A 22,148-nucleotide genomic window follows, 5' to 3' on the forward strand; every position below is an offset into this window, starting at 1 on the left:
TAAGCATGGGGATCATATCAACCTGTACCGCATCAAAAACAGCCTGAAGATGACGCAATGAAGCTTTGAAACTGGTAGCGACAAACTAATATAAAATCGTAAGGATTTTTTTTAATTTTTTGTCACCGTTTTTAAAATCAGTGCACCACTACCTCACTCGGCTTTCACACATTATTCCTTTTCCGTACAGATGACAAAGGTCGCGATAAATTTCGATGGGTTTGTAGTTTTTTGCCAACAAAAACGAAATCACATAACGCACTTGACAAGTGGTGGGATTTCCTGTTGCAGAGCACGTTTTAACACGTCACAGAAAGCAAAGCAGCAGAAACACAGATCACACGCTACCACCGCTGGAAGCGTACTCAGTGTGGCAATGATAATGGCACCAAGGTGACGGCTGTAGCCCCGGCCACAGCGCCCAAAACGTCTGTTACTTTCTGGATAGCCCTCGTATTTTGTCTGCCTCGCTTACCTGCCTCACCTTGCATGCGGCACACCGTCGATGACATGGGAAGCATCGGTCGTGCTGAAATGAAGAGGTGGGCTAGTGGTGAATCAGACCAATATTAGTGCCGATGATCGCGGGTTGATCTGCCGAGGCGGTCTTCACGAATGGGCCAGTAGGAATAGAGATGACGCAGCCTCCGCCGCACGCCGTACACAGTGTAGTTGTGGATGAAGAGGAGGCGGCCACCGTGTAGAAGCTCGGTTGCTGCTGACGCTCGATACTCTTGCGGCCGCTGGCGGCTAATTGAAAAAGTTAATTGCTACCGAAAAATCTCGTTAACAGTAAATTAAAATTCGCTCGTGTAGCTGTTTGTGGCGTGCTGCACAGTCTGAATGTCGGCTGTATCTCACTCGTACGCCAGAGCTGTGGCGGCTGATGCTTTCTATTTGCTTCTGCCTTTTAAACTGTAATGTCGGAAAGGTTAACAATTCCTGAAGCTGTACGCGTCAGGTGTTGGGAGGTCTTTATGTAGCTTTGGTTTATTGAACTATACTGTAAACAGCTTTGCACAGATACACTCTCGTAAAAGGAACAAGTCGCAACATGAGACACGAGTCCGATATTTATCAAACTTTATGGAGATGTTCGTCATATAGAATGTATTGAATGATTAAACTTTTTTTCCACTTAGAACTGACGTCCATCATCGTCAACATGAATATGAGAGATGATCGCCACAGGAGCAGATGCACTTATCATAGTCAGTGTGACGTCTCACACCCACTAAACACTCTTGCATTTGCTGTGGCACAGAAGCAGACAACGTCCGAATGTCGTATTGAGGAGCTTCATGGCAGTTCATTGATAGCTCGAGACTCGTGTTGAGTATACGTCTCCCCGTTGCATCTACGGATGACAAGTCGGGGGACTAGGTTAACCGACCAATATCGGTACACTCCACAAGGCGTTTTTGGTGTGAACAGCAGTGTGATGTCTTGCGTTAACGTGCTGGAATATGTAATTTAGCAGCGTGGTCTTGAAGGGCATAACATGGTTTCCAGTTCTTGTTATATACTATCGAACATTCAGCTTCCCTCCGGCAAATATAAAATCACTTGTGTTGTTATATACTGCAGCTCCTTTACCAGCCCGTCTGCGAACGCCTTGGAACGGAGGGAGGTTGCGCAGTGTTCGGCCATCCAGATTTAAGTTTTTCATGATTTCCCTAAATCACCCCAGGCACATGCGGGGATGGTTCCTTTGTAGAAGGCACCACCGATTTAGAACAACCCTTCAGAGGCCCGGAAGACCGCCGCCATGACTTCACTGGTTGAGGGTGCGGTTTTGAACGTTTCCCTTGGAGAAGAGGTTATGCGGCACCACGCTATGGATTGCTGCTTTGTTTCCGGTTCGATGTGATGAATCCATATTACAACTCCTTTGACGATGTACGATAAAATGTTGTCACGTCGAGCCTCGTAACGCGGAAGCAATGCCGCGTGGTTTAGAGCGCCATGTCACGAATTACGCGGCCCCTCACGCCGGAGGTCCGAGTCCTCCCTCGGTTGTGTGTGTGTGCGTGTGTGTGTGTGTGTGTGTGTGTGTGTGTGTTGTTCTTAGCGTAGGTTAGTTTAAAGTTGTTTGTAAGTCTAGGGACCGATGACCTCAGCAATTTGCTCCCTTAGGAATTCACACACATTTGAAAGATGGTTCAAATGGTTCTAAGCACTATGCGACTTAACATCTGAGGTCATCAGTCCCCTAGACTTAGAACTGCTTAAGCCTAACTAACCTAAGGACATCATACACATCCATGCCCAAGGCAGGATTCAAACCTGCGACCGTAGCAGCAGCGCGGTTCCGGACTGTAGCGCCTAGAACCGCTCGGCCACAACGGCCGGCTACACACATTTGAACATTTGACCGGAAGCAGTTTCGCAGAGATAGCTCTTTCCGCTCTTTACGGTCTCCTATTAGGCGGCGGGGAACCCAGCGGGCACATACCTTTGAATATCCCAATTGGCGGACGAGTGTGTGAGCACTACTAAGAAAGGCGCCCTGTTGTGCAGCGAGGCATTTGATTGTGATGCGTCGAAACCTCGAATGAGTGTGTCGGCACGTTCCAACACTGCAGGAGTCAAAGTGGCCGGCCGGCCGCCACACGGCAGATCTGACAGGTTTGCGCGTACTTGTTGCGATGATGACAGACGCCTCGCCCAACGACTCACTGTGCTTTTGTTCATTGCCAGGTGTCCGTAGACATTCTGCTAGCGCGTATGAATATCTTCGATGCTCTGGTTTTCCGCCAAAAGAAAGTCAGCTTTCTGCTTGGAACGCAGACGCCCTTTTCAAGGTTACGTATAATGCTTACGGGCACGGAGATGCCTTATAGTCGTGTGAAACAGTGTTATCAGCACCTGCCAGTTCGAAAGGGGCCTCATTGTGGATCTGCATTTGACTAGCTGTTCGAATCGCGCAATAACTAGATTTGTGGAGCATTCAGATGCGGTAATGGCCCGATGTTCGACTGCATTTTTCCGGAACCGGAACTTTACCTTAATGACGATCCACTCACAGTAGTGGGGACATATCCATTCTTAGTACTGGTTTTCGTCGCTCGATTGACTTGGCTTCCTCATCTTCGTCAGCTTAAGGAGAAGTGCTGGCAGCTCCTCAATTGCCTCCGCTGCCTGAGCAACACGAACTGGGGTGCAGATCGCTCTAACGCTGATGCAGCCCTACAGAGCCCCTGTTCAATCCCGCCTTGACTTTGGGAGTCTGGTTTATGGTTCGGCGGCGCCCTCAGCGTTGCGTTTACTCGACCCAGTGCACCACTGCGAAGTCCGACTAGCGACAGAAGCTTTTAGAACGACTCCGGTGACCAGCGTATTGGTGGAGGCTGGAGTCCCTCCACTGCAGATCGGACGTGCAGAACTCTACGCACATTCGTAGCTCTCCTGAGCATCCGAATTACCGTCTCCTTTTCCCAACCACGGCGGTTCATCTCCCGCATCGGCGGCCCAGGTCAGGGCTTACGATTGCGGACCGCGTCCGATCCCTTCTATCTCAACTGGAGTCCTTCACTTTACCACCTCTACTCGAGGTCCATTCACATACACCTGCATGGAGCTTTCGCATGGGCCTAAGGACTCAGTTAACCCCGCCGCTCTCCGCTGTCACTTCCTCTCGATTCCTGACATGTCCCAGGGCTCTGAAGTGTTTTACACCGACGGGTCAATGGCTGATGGCCACATGCCTTCGCCTATGTTCACAGAGGACATATTGAACAGCACTCCTTGCCAGATGGCTGCAGTGTTTTCAGTGCAGAGCTTGCGGCCGTGTCTCGTGCTCTTGAGCACAGCCGCTCATGCCCTGTCGAGTCATATCCTGTGTACTGACTCATTGAGCAGCCTACAAGCTATCGATCAGTGCTACCCTCGCCATCCTTTGGTAGCGACCATCCAGGAGTCCATCTACGCCCTGGAACGGTCCAGTCGTTCAGTGGTGTTCGTGTGGACCCCAGGACACGGCGGCATCCCAGGCAATGAACTTCCTGACAGGCTGGCCAAACAGGCTACACGGAAACCGCTTCTGGAGATGGGCATCTCTGAAACTGACCTGCGTTCAGTATTACGCCGCAAGGTTTATCGGCTTTGGGAGATGTGATGGTATAACCTTGGTATCCACAACAAACTGCATGCCATGAAGGAGACTACGGATGTGTGGATGTCCTCCGTGCGGGCTTCTGGCACCGACTCTGTGGTTCTGTACCGGCTCCGCATTGGCCACGCTTGGGTGACCCACGGCTACCTCCTGCGCCGTGAAGACCCACCTGTGTCCGTGCGGCGCCAGGTTGACAGCGGCCCACATTCTGTAGCGCTGTCCTACTTTGGCTGCCCTGCGACGAAATCTTTAGCTAACGACACCTCATCGGCTGATTTAGTTTTACGTTTTATGGATGTGTATGTACCCTTGGTCTCTGATGAACCTTCGCCATCTAGGACATTGTACTGGGTTTTATTACATACCAAGTCTTCGAGCCACTCACATATAGGGAACCGATCCTGTATGGTCACAACGTCGTTAACAGGTGCAGTGATGCTCCGTGCCAAACGCTTTCCGGAAATCTAGGAATATGGAATCTGCCGCTTGCCTTTCATCCGTAGTTCGCAGAATATCACGTGAGAAAAGCGACAGGTGAGTTTCACACGAACGATGCCTTCTGAAACCGTGTTGACTCGCAGACAGAAGTTTTTCCGTGTTAAGGATATTGCTCTGTAATTTTGCCCTTCCGATACACAGGAGTCGCTTCGGATTTCGCTCTGGGCGAGAGATTCGCAATAAATGCAAGCTAACTGAGGGGCCTGTGATGCAGTGTAATATTTGTTAAACCGAAAGGGCATTCCACCCGGATCAAATGGTTCAAATGGCTCTGAGCACTATGGGACTTAACATCTGTGGTCATCAGTCCCCTAGAACTTAGAACTACTTAAACCTAACTAACCTAAGGACATCACACACATCCATGCCCGAGGCACGATTCGAACCTGCGACCGTAGCAGTCGCGCGGTTCCGGACTGAAGCGCCTAGAACCACTAGACCACCGCGGCCGGCCACCCGGATCTGGCGACATATTTGCTTTCTACTCTTCCAGTTGTTTCTTTACGCCAGGGATGCATTGTGGCTTCCATCCGGGAGGCTACGATGGTGAAACGACGGTATGTTTGTGCGCTTTTGCTGCATGCTACATTTAAAACTTCGGGTTTCAATTTACTGTCTTCTACTGTCAAACCAGACTGGTCAACGTGTCACTGGTTAGATGCCATAGGTCTGCTAGTGATTTTACGTAGTACCAGAATTTTCTCTGGATGTCGAAAGCATGTTTTGCTAAGGTATGGCGGTGATAGTATTATAAGTCCACGAATTTCTACTAACTTCTCCTGTCGTCATTTGCGTATTCTGCAACAGCCTTTGCTGCCTCAGCATTTTCCGAATTTCGTTGTCAAATCACGGTGGTCTTTTCCGTCCTTAATCCGCTACCTCTGCACTTACTCCTCTAGAGCACGATTCACAACTGTTGTTAGATATTGTCCTCTGTATGTTGCCATTATTGACATTTGCTTATTCGCATAAAACAACAGTAGGTCAATGTGACCTGTAGTACATTTTGTGAGAGTTTCAGAGTTATACAACACTTGAATAAAAGGTGTTTATACTGTACGGCTTTTCGATCCGTGCGGAAATATCGCGTGGAAAAGTGTATAGTGATTTTCGTGCGAAAATACCAGTTCCATTTTTTTTGGATATTGGTTTACGTGAAAAAGGTAGGTAACTTTTGTTTTCCTTTCAGCATTCTGTTTACGTCATTTGAATTTCCATAGAGGGGGGAAAGTCAGCGTGTATAAAAGTGCTGTTTGCCGCACGGGGTGGCCGCGCGGTTTGAGGCGCCCTGTCACGGATTGCGCGGCTCCTCCCGTCGGAGGTTCGAGTCCTCCCTCGGGCATGGGTGTGTGTGTGTTGTTCATAGCATAAGTTTGTTTAAGCAGTGTGTTTCGGCCGTCCACAGGTGGCTTGCACTTGAGCTCATGTTTGCCGGCAGGTGTCGACGCGGCCGTCGTCCCCCGAGGCGTGCGACAAGGCGGACGCGCGGTCGGCGTGCCGACACAAACGCAAGGCGCAGCAGCTGCAGCTGCAGCCGGCGGTGCCAGTGGGGGCGGCGGGGGTGGCGGCCGGCGACGCCTCCAGGAAGGCCGGTCAGTACCACCCCCAGCAGCTGGCGCTCGGCCGCGCCGCCTACGGAGCCACGCCTGCAGGTAGCGTCTGCCTACAGTTCCGTCGCCGAAAGCTGTTTCGGCACTCTTTGCAGTAGACCTCTTCAGGACGACTTCTTTTCTGCACGTTTCATTCCCGTTGAGGGGGAAGGGTGGACCGTTTGAAGACTTACCTTATTTTGTCCTTCAGGGCCATAGAAAGCACAAATTTTATCTTCTGTGTAGTTACATCTACAGGGGATAGGCAAAATATTGTGAACACCTGTGCTTACTTGGGAATTATTAATTTGCCCGTAATACAGCTGCGGTTCTTCTTGGAATATTGGTATACAATGATTGTACGGTCTACAGTAGAATGCTATGCCACTCTTCGATCTGAACCTCTTCTAACTCCTGTAGTGATGACGGAGGCGGAAATATGCTCCGGAGTCTCCGCCCCAATACCACCCCCAAGGGTTCGATAATGCTCAAGTCCGGGGACTGTGCTGACCAGGTAAGACGCAGCAATTCAGTTGCATGCTCCTCATACCACGATTGTACTGTCCTGGCCCTGGGAATGGGTGCATTATCGTCGTTGTTGGGGAACAACATTTGAATCATGGGGTACACTTGATTACCTAAAATATTCACATAATCTTTGGCTGCAACACGGTCTTTGGGAGTAATGATGGGACCATCAGAATACCATGATATGGATGTCCACACCATCACACCTCCACCTTCGTGCTCAACCGTTGGAATCAAGCAGTCAGGATTGTAGACTTCTCCAGACGTAAACCCGGCCCTATCCTGAAAATAACTAAAACGTTGACTCATCGGACCATATGACGTGTTTCCACTGATCAGCCGCCCAGGATATATACCTGTACTCCTGAAACCACGTTTTACGCTTCTTTGCGTTGGTTGTCATCACTAATTGTTTCGGTATAGCAGCTCGTCCATGAATATTCGCTTCATGGAGTCCTCGGCGTACAGTATCGATAGATACGTGGTCTCTAAGATTGCTATTGAGCTGGCCGGCCGTTGTGGCCGAGCGGTTCTAGGCGCTTCAGTCCGGAACCGCGCTGCTGCTACGGTCGCAGGTTCGAATCCTGCCTCGGGCATGGATGTGTGTCCTGTCTTAGGTTAGTAAGGTTTAAGTAATTCTAAGTCTAGGGGACTGATGACCTCAGAAGTTAAGTCCCATAGCGCTCAGAGCCATTTGAACCATTTGCTATTGAGCTCTGTTGTCACTTTAGCCGCGTAGCTTTGTGATGTTTTGACACAATTCGTGTCAGCGTATGACGATCTTTGACATTTAGTTTTGATTTGCGCCCACTATTACGTTTACACGATGATGTCTCTCCACGTTTTGTGTAGGCTGTCATAACTGTTGAAACAGTCGTTCTTGAAACATTCAATAAGTTGGCTATCTTGGTTACTGATGCCGCACCTAATCGGGCCCCCACAATCTGTCCTCTTTGGAACTCTGTTAGGTCTTTCATTGCACGTCCACCCCGGAATCTGAATGCAAATCCGAAGCGTGCACTACTCGTAAACAATCTGCACTGGCGCCTAGTCCGCACTGAACTCGCACAGTCCAGCGCGCCACGTGCCTTACCTGCGTTGTTGACCGTCGAACACAGCCATCCCATGACTATCACTGTTCACATTATTTTGTCTATCCGCTGTATGTATAAATGCAGGGTGTATGTAGAAACAAATGGAGCGACTAGAGGACAGAGAAAAACTCAAATAAAGCTAATGAACATAGGTCTGGAAATCAGTCGTTTCCCATATACGAACACCATATAACAGAGCCCCAAGGGTCCAAACTGCAAATCTGCTCTTGGGAACAAACGCATAACAACAGGAATTCCACGTGGCCACCATTCATGTGAAGGAACGTTTCAGAACGCGTTTACAGCAGTGATCTCTTTACTATCTGGATGTCAAACTCCAGCTATCTTGGCTAACTACAATACGGTTGCCACGAAATATCGTAACAACACACAAAGGAAATATTTTGCTGTTCTGCTGCTTATATATTCTATATTGACAAGGGGTTCAAAATCATAAATAAGTAAATAATTTTTTATCACGTACAGACCAACTTTTTTCAAACTACATATTGGCAGCAGACAGAATTTGCAGGGACGCCTTCGGCTCTGTGCTCAGAGACCATTGTTCTGCATCCACTAATTAAAAACTATCCACAGCGCAGAGTTCATCAATATTATCGACAGGGCTGGAATACACCAAAGCTTTTAAATATCCCCACACATAAAAACCTAATGGGTTCGAGTAGGAGGACACGGGAGGCCACGAGAGATACTCTCGCTGTCGAATATTCGTGCTACGTATTCTCGAACAGCCGCATGACGGTGTGACAGCTAACCGACAGCGATGTGTCAGCAGGGAAGCAGCAGCAAAAACGTGGCCTTAGACAGTTAGTCTTGTAACAGCAGCATGACAGCACTTCTGCGTACGTCGTATCAGGGAAATTGTTTCGGAACCTATATTTATCAGGATTATTTGCTTCCTTTATTCCCCTCTACTCGTCCCTTCCCTTTGTACTTATAATAATCAGAACAAAAAAAAGGTCTGATGTACTTACGACCGAAAATGCATGGTTTCCATGCCAGAGACCATTTATTCAATCATACATTGTTACAGAGACTGCGATCTAATAGGCGCTGTACCATTCAGCCAAAGTTACAGTACATATTGAAAATGGTTTCATGCGCCTCAACGCATGTGTGTACGCTCAGTAGCATGTTCTGTCTCACACGTTCACATCGGCCAGGCTACATCCGAACAGTGTCAAAGGCAGCACGAATACGCTGCTCCAGTGTCTCCACATCTGGAATGGACCCTGCATATACGATGCTTTTGCGATGGCTACACAACCAGAAATCGCACGGGTTGAGGTCTGGAGAACGAGCAGGCCATGCAACTGGACCCCCTCGTCCGATCCGTCGACCAGGGAAGAGACGAGTGAGATGCGTGCGGACGCCAACGGCGAAATGGGCTGGACCGCCGTCACCGAACAGCCACGTAAGCCTTCGAATCGTCAATGGCGCTTCTTCCAGCAGGTGAGGCAAAGTCAGCCGCACAGTTCCGGCCTGTTTGGCGACGTGGAAGGGAGACTGGTCTCCAAAATACGGTCGCCAGTTATCCCGGTCCGCTCATTCCGGCTGCACCGGTGCTGATGATTCGCCGTCACCATACCACGGGGGTTGTGCATACTATCCCACAGATGACTGTTACGAAGGATAAAGATACCACTCCGCGTAAAGATGCCCTTATTTGTGAATAGGATGAATGACACAAATCCCGGAATTGTGGTTGCCTGTTGAATAAACTAGTGACGAAACTGCTCCCTATGTGGAAAGTCTGTCGCTATTAAGCCCTACACGCGCTGTAAGTGATAAGGATAGTTATGTTCCACACGGTCGTCTGACTTACCCTGTACTGGCGGGCCAACTGCCTGGTACTGTCACGGCGGTCGTTTTTCGCAGTGTTAATCACATTATCCTCCAAGTCTAGTTTCCGAACATTTCGGGTACGTCCATCATGATTTCCTGCTTCCTGAAACGACCCTGCGTCAGACAAACGGCGAAATACTGTTGCAAACATTGAATACTGTGGTGGTTGTAGGCGGAGATAGGTCTCCTGATACAACCTCGCTGCCCGCCGCCCGTTGCTATTTGCCTTTCCGTAAGTGAACGCCATGTCGGCAAGATCTCGAATTCGAATACGGAATCATTGTATACAACACTCTGTCACATCCACACCAAGGTGAGTCATGAGAGGACGCTAGGGCATTGCATATGAGGAACAGTACCACACTCTGGGAGCAAACAATACATACTGTTAACTGGGGCTGCATTGTACAGCGCGTATTAGACCGCAGTCTCTGTAACAAAGTATGATTGAATAAATGATCTCTAGCATGGAAACCATGCATTTCCGGACACAAGTTGATTGTATCTTTATTGTTCGGTATCCTCTCATCGACCAATCCCTAGAGTTCGTACACTGTGGAAGCGTAATTCAGAATAAAGCACAATTCAGCAACTTCTGGAGCAATATAATTAAATTTGGTACATACACGACTCATTATTTGTATAAAAATACAATGAGAGTAAGATGGTCCTAGTGTTGGGAGTGGGGGTAGGGAGGGGCACCACGTCAAAATGTTGGAACATACCCGCTTATCTTTCTTTTTAGTATTTAGCTGTCTCGGAATATTACTAAATTGTGGAGCGCGCTCTGTCACTGCGTCAACCAAATCGGGACGATGAACACTGCAGCGGAGCCAATAATGTTGTCACCGTGTTTCGGGGCGAAGGATCGTGACACATGGCTGTACACGTACACATGTTTAACATCCTGACTTAGCTGTATCCGGGTTGAAAGCTGGTTGCTTCTATAAAAGTTATGCAACAATTCTCGATAAATGTTGCAATTATCATATACAGTTCGTAATTATTAATAAAGTAAAACAAGATAACAATGAAATGGGAGTGTTGTTACAGACATAAGGGAAAGCAAACCGGAGCAAAATGCGGAATACATTGTGGCTGGGATGGAGGAGACCATTCTGTCTGAGATACGGTACCTTGTTGGGTTTGAGCTAAGATTCTACAACACACTGTTTTCAGTGAAACTGAACGGTAGTGTAGTGGGTCACTTCAGCCACGTTTGCTGTAAGCGGGTGTGACCCGTGCTTTCTTCCATCAAATGGGCTCTTCTTTTTCTTATTCGTGGGATGTACGGGATGTTATTGTTAAAAGAAGGGCTAACTCGGCCGCAAACAGTGTATCGACTTTGAATGGGGAGGGGGGGGGGGGGGGGAAGACTGCAGCACTGGAACCCGGTACAGATGACCGAGTGAATGAAAGAGTGTCGGCGGTGGGGAGTGCTTTGTGGCGCTGCCGGATTATGCAGATGCGAGGCGGCCGTGTGTGAACGCCCTGGCCGGCCTTCTCACGGCCCGCGGGCCCGCCGGCAAAAAGCGGCGGCAAAAACCAGCCCCACATCTGGGCCGGCCGCTTTCTGGGGGCCCAGTCTCGCCACAATCGTCCCGAGTCCGACGGCTCGTTCGTGGCGGCACTCAGCGCTTGTCTGTCGCGAGCGAGTCTCTCCATCTCTGCAGGACTGCCGCACGCTGCATCTGCATAGCATGCAAACACTGGGATAGCGATATGCACATTTACAGGTGGCGATAACATCGCGTACACGAGGTATAAAAGGGCAGCGGATTGGCGTTGCCATCACTTTCAGGTGATTCGTGTGAAAAGGTTTACGGCGTGATTGCGGCCGCACAGATGCATGGAACATTCCATTTCGGAAATCATTAGGGAATTCAATACTCCGAGATACACAGTGTCAAGAGTGTGCCGAGAATATCAATTTTCCGGCATTACCTCTCATCACGGAGAACGCAGTGGCCGACAGCCTTCTCGTAACGACCGAGAGCAGCGGCATTTACCTAGACTTGTCAGTACTAACGGATACGCAATACTGCATTAAATAAACGCAGAAATCTGTGCAGGACGTACGACGATTATATCCGTAGGGACAGGCTGCGAAATTTGGCGTCGATGGGCTATGGCAGCAATGACCGACGCGAGTGCCTTTGCTAACAGCACGACATCGCCTGCAGCGCCTCTCCTGGGTTTGTCACCGTGTCTGTTGGACTCTATGGACGTCAGCAAAACCGTAGCTTGATAAGATGAGTCCCGATTTCAGTCGGTAAGAGTTGATAGTATGGTTCGAGTGTGGCGCAGACCCCACGAAACCGTGGACCCAAGCTGTCAACATGGCGCTGTGCAAGTTGGTTGTGGCTCCATAATGGCTTGGGCAGTGTTTACATGGAATGGACTGAGTCCTCTGGATCTTGGGCTACTTACAGACCATTTGCAGCCATTCTTGGACTCATGTTCCCGAAGATCGATGGAATTTTTATGGATCACAATGCGCCATGTCACCGGGCCACAGTTGTTTGAGTTTGGTTTGAAGAACACTCTCGACAGTTCGAACGATTGGTTTGGCCAACGAGTTCGCCCGGCATGAATGCCATCGAACATTCGTGGGACATATTTGAGACGTCAGTTCGTGCACAAAATCCTGCACCGGCAGCAGTTGCGGAACTATGGACGGCTATAGAGGCAGCATGGCTGAATGTTTCTTGAGAGGACTTGACACGATATGTATCCCACGAATTTTGTCACCTCAGCGTATGACCACCTGCTTCATAGCGCGTCGACCCACCTTCGTAACGCGATTCGAAAGCCATTCTGTGCGGCTTGTATCCGAGAAGTCCTCGGCAGGTTTCCAACGGTGTGTGTGGCACCGTTGCCTACGCACAGGTCATGCAATTCGTATAAATTCGCCGATTGTTTGTGGGCGCAGAGTTTGCACCCGATAGCATCTGTGATGTGTTTTGCCAAGACTTTGACGTGAGTTCATTATCGTTGCTTACCAAAACACTGCAGCACCACTCTAGCATTCTGATGTGGGCACTTATCCTACTGGAAGATGTCATCTTCGTTGGGGTAGTTATCACGCATGAAGGGACGCAGATGGACCACTGTAATTTTTAGAGGGCTTCTTCGGTTATTATTACAGATCCCATGGAATCTCAAGTGGATGTCCCCCATAGCATTCTGTGCTTCTCGGTCTGCATCCTTGGCACGGTGAAACGTTTTCTGCAGCCGTTGTTCCTGATGGTCGCTTATATTCTGACGAGTGTCAATTTGTAACATGAAACGTGACTAATGCGACCAGACTACAAAGCTTCTATTGGAATCAGGGCCCTTCTCAATGATTTCATACCCACTTTAATGGTAACTGATGATGTCGTTGGGTCAACATGGTAACACGTAGGGGTCATCTGCTGCATTCAACAATGTGCGTTGGATGGACGGTGCGCTCCGATATACTTTAGCCTGCATCAACACTGTACACATCTTCCACAGATCGCCGCACATCCTGCTTTACGGAGCGGTGTAGCCTTCGATCTGCACAGTATGTGATTGAGACGTGGACGTCCAAGTCCTTTTCGTGGTATCAGTGTCCCTCAGTCATTTTCGATTGACGCTGACGACAGTAACACGAGAACGACCGACGAACTTCGCCATTTGCGAGCTGCTCCTTGCCAGGATGTTATAAAAGGATGTTATTTTATCAAAAATGTGATTCAATGTCTGTTAATTAACATTTAATTTATTTAATTTATAATTTGAATAAAAACAAAGTAAATGTTGCTATTAGCCACTGTAGAATCATACGATTGTAAAACTAATACGCTGTACACTCAGGTACCGACAATTATGAAATGTATTGTAAATGCTTTGTAGTTAGCTAATCTCGAAAATCTGATATTCGGAGGTGACTTTTATTTGTGCGAGTATTTATTTTTTACTATTATGCTGTAGTACTTTAGGAAAGTCATGTCCGGACACTCTCGTCTTTCAAGTGCTGTAAGTACGAAGATAATGAAAGAGGACACAGCTATCCATAAGACTGCAGATACTTGTTAGTAGTGAGGGCTGCGAATGGCTGCTGCTACGGACACGGTGATGGCTCAAGCGGAGCGCATTAGCCAAACGTGATGAATAGAAACAGACGCGGGCAGAAGGGCGCAAGGGTTTCTGTGCTAGCGGCAAGGGCGGCAAAAAAGCCTTTTCCCGGCGGCAGCCTCTGTCACGTGCTTCTCTCCACTTTCGTCCTGGCAACCTGAATGTCCTCAAGGCCGCTGCTGCATCCGCCGAGCGATGCCTTCCTTGTGCCTCGTGAGGCGTAGCCGTGGAGTTTAGTCGGCGGTTTATGTACGCTCTAGCGACACGACCCGGCTTCGCTAAGTGCCTACGATCAGACGAGTTGCCTGGCGTAACGGTAATAAATGGTACACACAACAATACGTAGTGAATCCTATCCGTCAGTGCACACCGCATCAAAATCCCTAGAGTAGTTCGTAAGATAAGCTTTCGCATACAGACAGATACGCGATCAGTCGGTTTTTGAATTTCGTACGATTTCTCGTTCTGGTTTTCGAGCCACCTCAAGCTCATCATCGGGAACTTATTTTATGGATCATGTGCCGCTAGTCGCTATGCTGGCGAAAGTAACGGAAATTTAGGCGTGACTAAAATAAATATTTAAACAAAATAACCATTGTGTTTGCTTTGCATCGTAGTATCCATGTGATATATTTCGATGACGGGCGCACGCACCCACACACCCACCCATACACACGCATACGCGCTCACACACACACACACACACACACACACACACACACACACACACACACGACATTTCCTGTGGCTAACACTTGCCAGGGGCAATAAGAATTTAATTTTCGGTATTTCGCGCAATTACCGACAGTTTAAAAATTCAAAATGCTGTCATAACCTACTGATTAACAAGCATAGCGTCATATTAAAAGTTTAACACAATAAGACAAGTGCTAAAGTTAGAAATTTTGTTTGTGTTGTGTCAGCGTAATTGGCGACGCATGCCGTAATTTCAGTCTTTTACGAAACTCTTGCAAAGTGATGAAACGGAAAAAACATTTTCGCTTACTACATTTTCGCTTCTTTACTACTACTTCCATTCCCAACATAATTTGCAGACAATATTCATATATCGACTAAATGCACGTGCAAAATCATTTCTTTAGGAAGACTTAGTTCAGGGATAAAATTAAATGTTGATCTGCGTGAAAAAACTAACTCTTAACTTAAAATGGGGTGTCAGTTGCGCAGGTTATATTTATCCAGTGTTTCGTAATGAGAGCATTTAACGATTTCCAATAAGTTTGAAACATAATTTCAAACATAATTTAAATTTTTCTCACTTTCACGCTTAACATCAAGTACGTTATACATTAACTCATTTGTAAAGTAAGCTGCTATTTGAAACTGTTTTATAGATTGAAGTACGATTCTTTTAAAAAAATCGGGGTTTACGGATAGGTAAGAAACACAACTCAGCATTGCAAGCTGTGGGTCTGTGCATTAGTTGCCAGTGTACTCGTATAAGGGGACAAAAGGAGAACAGATACGCAATATATATGCTTGTAACTCTGTCACTCTTTTATTGATGTAACAACTGCACTGACGGATATCGCAACACCAAGAAGGAGTTGTGCTTCATAAACGAAACTTGGTAGGCCTGTTTCTACATGTGAAAGATGTGTACAGGAACGCCACTATGAGGATGCAAATCAGGTTTGCTTCAAATCGCTGTACTGACCGTGAGCGTTAGTTATCTGTGACGTTCCACGTGTTGATGTTAGTCAGGAATGCCTTTAAGGCGACAAACACGGCGTTATCAACACCTGACTTTGAACGAAGATGAGTAATAGGCGTACGAGAAGCTGGAAGCACCTTCTGCAATATTGCAGAAAGGCTGGCAGGAATGTAGCCACTCTACATGATTGCTGGCGATCACGAGAATGTACGGCCGCAAGGAGACCGGGCTCCGGTCGGCCACGTAACACTATCGAGAGGGAAGACCATGATGTTCTGCGTATGGCTCTGGCGCTTCGAACTGCATCTGCAGCAGCAATCTGAGCAGTAGTTGGAACCTCAAGTGACACAAAGAACAAATATGTTACTTCAAGGACAGTCCTGGGCCAGGCGCCCTGTAGCGTGCACTCCACTGACCCAGACAACCGCTATACGTGATTTCAATGGTGTCAAACGAGACGTCATCAGAGGGCACAGTGGAGGTCTGTTATGTTTTATGACGAAAATTGGTTCTGGGTCGGTGCCATTGATGACCGTCTGTTGGTTAGAAGGCCAGCTGATGGTCTGGAACCAGCCTGTCTGCGTGCTAGACACATTGGACTTAATCCTGGAATTATGGTCTGGAGTGCGATTTCGTATGACTCTCGTTGTTATCCCACGTGCCCTGTCTGAAAAACTGTACGCCAATCTGGTGATTCGACCTGTTGTGCTACCATTCGTGAACAGCCTTCCAGGGGGTGTTTTCCAACAGGATGACAACGCTCGCCTACGTGCCGCTATTGTAACCAGATATGCTGTACAGAGTGTGGACGTGTTACTTCGGCCTACTGGATCACCAGATCTGTCTCCATTCGAGCACATACGGGACATCCACAACCAGCATTAACCGTTCGTTTATTGACCCACCGAGTCCAACAGACATGGAACTACATCCCACTAATTGGCATCTAACACCTGTACAACACAATGCATGCACGTTTGCTTGCTTGCATTCAGAATTCTGGTTGTTACACCGGTTATTACTGTACCAGCATTTCACATTTGCAATGGCATATCTCGCGCGTACATTAACCTGTGATATTGCAATGTTAATCGCTTAAATATGTTGCCTAACAATTATATCCCCGAAATTTCATTACTCTACATTAATTATTTTTGGTGTTGCGATTTTTTCCTCGTCACTTTATTTCACCCTGTTAATTTACCTGTAACTTGCCATATTTCCTGCCGGCCGGGATGGCCGAGCGGTTCTAGGCGCTACAGTCTGGAACCGCGCGACCGCTGTGGTCGCAGGTTCGGATCCTGCCTCGGGCATGGATGTGTGTGATGTCCTTAGGTTAGTTAGGTTTAAGTAGTTCTAAGTTCTAGGGGACTAATGACCTCAGAAGTTAAGTCCCATAGTGCTCAGAGCCATTTGAAGCATATTTCCACCAACAAAAGGCCAACTCATATAAATGCGTACAGCTTTAACCTCAACTGGAAGTTTTAAAAATCAGTCTATTATAAATATCTTTATTTCGCTATCTAAAGTTGTCGCTGACACCGCCAAGACAAGACGCGAGCAGTGACGCTTGAGTAGCAGCTGCCTAAGCGGGCACATTCAGCTGACGGTGTTAAGGCTGGCGCCCACATTCAACAGAGACGTAAAATCCCCGCCGATTCGAGCAGTAGCTGCTGAGAGCAGCGACCAGTTGAGCATGGCGCCTTCACACTCGCGTGTCTCCACCTGCCGTCGGTTTTCCCATGGAATGCACAGGGGTGCCGAGCCTCTCACGAGAACAGTGATTGCAGCAGTTGGCGTTGATGCTCGTTCCAATTCCTCGGCGCACGTTCTTCCCTCGCAAGTATGGCAGATATCAGCGCAGTCGCGTGGGAAGCAACTGCACACGCTCTCGTCGGTACATCCCTTGCTCCAGCGGCCAGACCGCTTCAGGATCGTGGCACATGAACCTGAGCCTAAACAAGCGAACCTGGAGACCAAAGAATATGGACTGGGTGCGAAAGACGGTGCTCGTAGCAGTGCTTGGGAAAGATATTCGGTAATGATGAAACAGGCTGGAAGTGAACTGTGGCAGGTGCTCTGTCCTCTCCTTCAGTTCCACTGCGATGCACGTGTAACCATATTTCTGCAGAATACGCCAAAGTGTGTATTCTGAAGCACCGCCAGCCTCAGTGACACTGTACCAAAAAGGTGCTTAGAAACATGTGCCGGAACTCTATGCCAGTTTACATCAGTGTATGGTGGAGGATTTCGGCATGATGACTCGAGACTTTCGACGTCGTTTCGCAGTTTGGGTGGGAGGGACGTCCCCAACAGCCTCACCCTCAACCGTGTTACGAAACACTGAAAAAAAAAAATTGTGAATTCCTAAGAGACCAAACTGCTGAGGTCATCGGTCCCTAGACTGACATACTACTAAAACTAACTTACACTATTAAACTAAGTTATGTTAAGAACACAACACACACACACACACACACACACACACACACACACACACACACACACACACACACACCTATGCCCGAGAGACGACTCGAACCTCCGGCGGTAGCGGCCGCACAATCCGTGACATGGCGCCTCAAACACTGAAAGATAGGTCGATGATAAACGAACGAGTATGAGCCCAGCGTCGCCTTGACTCTTGCCGCGAATACCTACGATATGTGGACCGACCCATACCGACAAAAGTATTGCACACGGTTTTTTTTCCGAAGAAAAGCGTATCTGAAAACTTTTATTAAGAGTCACTTACTGAGAGGGAATGCTCGCGGCCGGTTTACGGCCAAACGGTGCAGGCGTCCACTTGGGTCTCCACAACTCCAAGATTTACATTTAAGCCCCAAAGAAACTGATGTATGCATGCGTATTGAAATACACATATATTTAAACAGGCAGAATACAGCGCAGCGGTCGGCAACGCCTATATAACGCAACAAGTGTCTCGATCAGTTCTAAGATCGGTTACTGCTGCTACAATGGTAGGTTATCAAGATTTAACCGAGTTTGAACGTGTTATTGCAGTTGGCGCACGAGCGATGAGACACATCATCTCCGAGGCAGCGATGAAAGGGGTTTTTCTGTGCGACCATTTCACGAGTGCACCGTGAATATCGGGAAACATCAGATCGCTGACATTGCTGCGGACGGAAAAAGATCCTGCGAGAAAGGGACCAACGACGACTGAAAAGAATCGTTTAACGTGAAGGAAATGCAACCCTTCTGCAAACTGCTGCAGATTTCAATGCCTGGCCATCAACAAGTGTCAGCGTGCGAACCATTCAACGAAACATCTTCTATATGGACTTCAGGAGTCGAAGGCCCACACGTGTACCCTTGGTGACTGCACGGGACAAAGCTTGACGCCTCGCCTGGGCCAGTCAACACCGACATTGGACTGTTGATGACTGGAAACATGTTGCCTGGTCGGACGAGTCTACTTTCAAGTTATATCGAGCGGGTGGACGTATAAGGGTACGGAAACAACCTCTTGAGTCCATGGATCCTGCATGTCAGCAGGGATTGTGCATTCCGACGGACATGAGCAATTTCAGCAGGACAAAGGGACACCCCACAAGTCGAGTATTGCTGCAGAGTGGCTCCAGGAACACACTTTTCTGTTTAAACACCTCCGCTGGCCATCAAACTCCCCAGATATGATTATTATTGAACATATCTGTGATGCCTCGCAATGTGTTATTCAGAAGAGATCTCCACCTCCTGGTACTCTTACGGATTTATGGACTTCCGAGCAGGATTTTTGGTGCCAATTCCCTGGATAGCCCTGCAGGATTCATAGTGTCATTTTCCCTGCAGCACTACTTCAGACATTAGTCGAGTCCACGCCACGTCGTGTTGCGGCACTTCTGCGTGCTCGCGAGCGCCCTACACGGTATTAGGCACGTGTACCAGTTTCTTTGGCTCTTCAGGGTACACACGCGACGTGTCACAATTTCTAGCGGCCGCTTGGGGGCGCCAAGTTGCGAGTGGTGCTACTGGTGCCCAAGTGTAAGATTTATGTACAGCACGTATCACAACTAGTAGCGAAAATTGAAACGGGTGGAAGTGCACCGGTATTTTTGAAAGCGGAGTATCTTTATCTTTCTGTGTTGCCTTAGCCAACTTCCTGCGATATAGCATTTTCACCTGCGCACTCGAAACTTGCTAGCACTGAAAAACGCCGTGTGTTAAACACGGCCTGTAATTTTCTAGAATTACTTGCCATTTTCGAGACTCATTAGTTGAGAGACTTGGAAGTTGATGCAAGCAGAAATAGTAATGCTTACTGTAAACGTTTGCGATTCCCTCGTGAGACTGCCACCCCCTTCTGGAATCCGGGCGGGGGATTAAGGAGCGTAAACAGTGCGGTATCTGGGGCGGAATTGTCGGTGGATGTGAGGGAGCGGGCGGAGGCTTCGGTGGCGAGGCAGACGCAGAGCCAGGTCGGCGACCCGCCGAGGCGGCCGCCCGAATTCCGCGTGGGTCGTTCACATCGCCGGCCGGCCTGGGCGCCGCTCGCCGCCATCTGACCAGCGCCGCCGCACCGGCCGCTGTCTGCACGCGGGGGTTCTGTCGCTCGTGCCCGGCCGAGGGGTACTCGAGTGCGAACACTTGGGGCCTCGTCACACGCGCTGCCTTGATCTCGACCGTGATTCTGAACGCTCGGAAACAACCGGCTTGTGCACACGCTACGTGTGCGTCAACGTGGCGTACGCGACCGCAGCGCGCTCCAGCCGCAACTAGCGGTCATAGGTGACGCGCGCGGACTATGAGGGGCGGTCGGACAGTTTCTAGCCCGAGATACTTACCGTAATGTGGGTGTGCAAGTGCAATTTTGCGGCTCTAGCTTCGTTAGTTTTGCCGCTAGGATGCGTTGTATACCGCAGAGTAAGCAAAATGACGAATATCGAGAGAATCGAGAACAGTGCTCTGATTGAATGTGTTCATTTGAAGGGAATGACGCCGAAGGAAATTGCCGAGGACATGCAGAATACACCTACGGACAGTGCTCCGTCTTAGGAAACAGTGAAAAACTGGTTGTCCGACTTCAAACGTTGAAGGTGCGATGCGCCGAGGAGCGGAAGGCCTGTCACCGTTGCCACTGATGAAACAGTGATTGTAATTCACGACACGATTTTACAGGATCCTCGAACAACGTTGCAGCACATTGAAATCACATTTGGAATCTCCCAAGGGCGTGCTCAGGACATTATTGTGGATATTTTAGGAATGCGGGAAGTTCATCTCGGAGGATCCCAAAAGTCTTGAATGCAGATCAGAGACGGAAGCGTGTGCAGTGTTGTGAAGAAATCGTACGCCAATTTGAAGTGAATGAAGACGGCTTTCTTGCAAAATGCGTGACAGTGGACGGAACGTGAGTACACCACTTTGATACTGAGACAAAACAAGTCACAACAATGCAAACATCCTTCATCCTCTTCCCCAAAAAAATAATGGGAGCAAAAATAGCCAGTAAGGTGATGACATCGGTCTTCTGGGATGCAGAGGGTGAATTATGGTGAATTACTTGCAGACGGGCGTAACTATCAATGCACTATACTATTGCACCCTCCTGCGCTGTTTGAGAGAAGAGATAAAGAAAAAAGGCGCGGAAAATTGGCGCGCGGAGTTCTTTTGCATGAGCATCAGCGCGCGGAGACCTCGCAACACGGGAAACAGTGCGTGACTGCGGATTCGAATTGTTACGTCATCCGCCATATTCTCCAGACTTCGCTCCATCAGACTTTTTCTTTTCCCAAACCTAAAAAAAGACCTCAAAGGACGACGATTTGACAATGATGATGTAATGATTGATGCTGCGAATGCTTGGTTGGACTCGAAATCGAAGATTTCAGTCGTTTGCAGAAGTTATCTCAGCATGCCTGTAAGTGTATTAGTGTACACGGTTATTATATTGAAAAATAAATTGGTATTATGAAATTTCTGTTATTCTTTATTTGTTAGACGTACACGGGACACGCGAGATCTCAAAATGGACGAACGTAAGCTTGCTGCGATAGCTTTTAAGCCGTCCGCGCACAGCACGAGGTAGCAGACGTCGACGTCGACGCGGTCGCTGAAACAAGAGTCGCACGAGACTCACAGCTTCCCTGCAGCTGTCGGCTCCATCTGGCTGCGTATCACAGTTCGTTTACGATACGGACGGGCATAAAATTCTTACATTAGCTCAACTAAAACACACATTTCCTCCTTTGTCCATTTCACACCCCAGTTGCTGTGTCTGTAGTATTCATAAATAAAATCTTCAATATTCGTGAACATGTTATAAGGCAAAAAGAGAAGTTCCATATCCAGTGAACATGGACAACAGCGTTCCGTCAAAAATAGTGACAGCTTGTTGCCTATGTTCCTCAGTGGCTAACCCAGTTCATAGTTCGTGGTGCACAGTCCCGGTTTTAGGATGCCTACCTGGTGGCTTCCAGAGACAAGAAAAATATGATTTTCAGTATTTCGTATAATTGCTGACCCAATTTAAAAATTTAAATCCTGAGACGTACAACCTTATGTTAAAGATTTAACACACAAAGATAATATTAGAAACTGTACGAGGTCTGTTCGAAAAATTCCGGAACTTTGTCCACAAAATTTTTCTGTGCTTACCTTTTATTATTGTGCGTGGTGTCCTTCGAAATACTCCTCTGCACCACTGATACACCGCTCCC

The 22,148-nt window shown here is 48.2% G+C and overlaps 1 protein-coding gene across 1 annotated transcript in view; it reads left to right on the forward strand.

Moving 5' to 3' along the window:
- The first annotated feature begins 635 nt into the window (after positions 1–635).
- The window catches only part of LOC124718647 (mediator of RNA polymerase II transcription subunit 15-like), a 107,089-nt gene continuing 85,576 nt past the window's right edge, over positions 636–22,148 (forward strand). The window contains exons 1-2 of the mRNA XM_047244276.1: positions 636–698; positions 6,051–6,149. Of these exons, the coding sequence (XP_047100232.1) occupies positions 636–698; positions 6,051–6,149 (162 nt within the window). The remainder of the gene's footprint in view (positions 699–6,050; positions 6,150–22,148) is intronic.

The sequence above is a fragment of the Schistocerca piceifrons genome, chromosome 10, assembly GCF_021461385.2.
Source record: "Schistocerca piceifrons isolate TAMUIC-IGC-003096 chromosome 10, iqSchPice1.1, whole genome shotgun sequence".
NCBI classification, from domain to species: Eukaryota; Metazoa; Arthropoda; class Insecta; order Orthoptera; family Acrididae; genus Schistocerca; species Schistocerca piceifrons.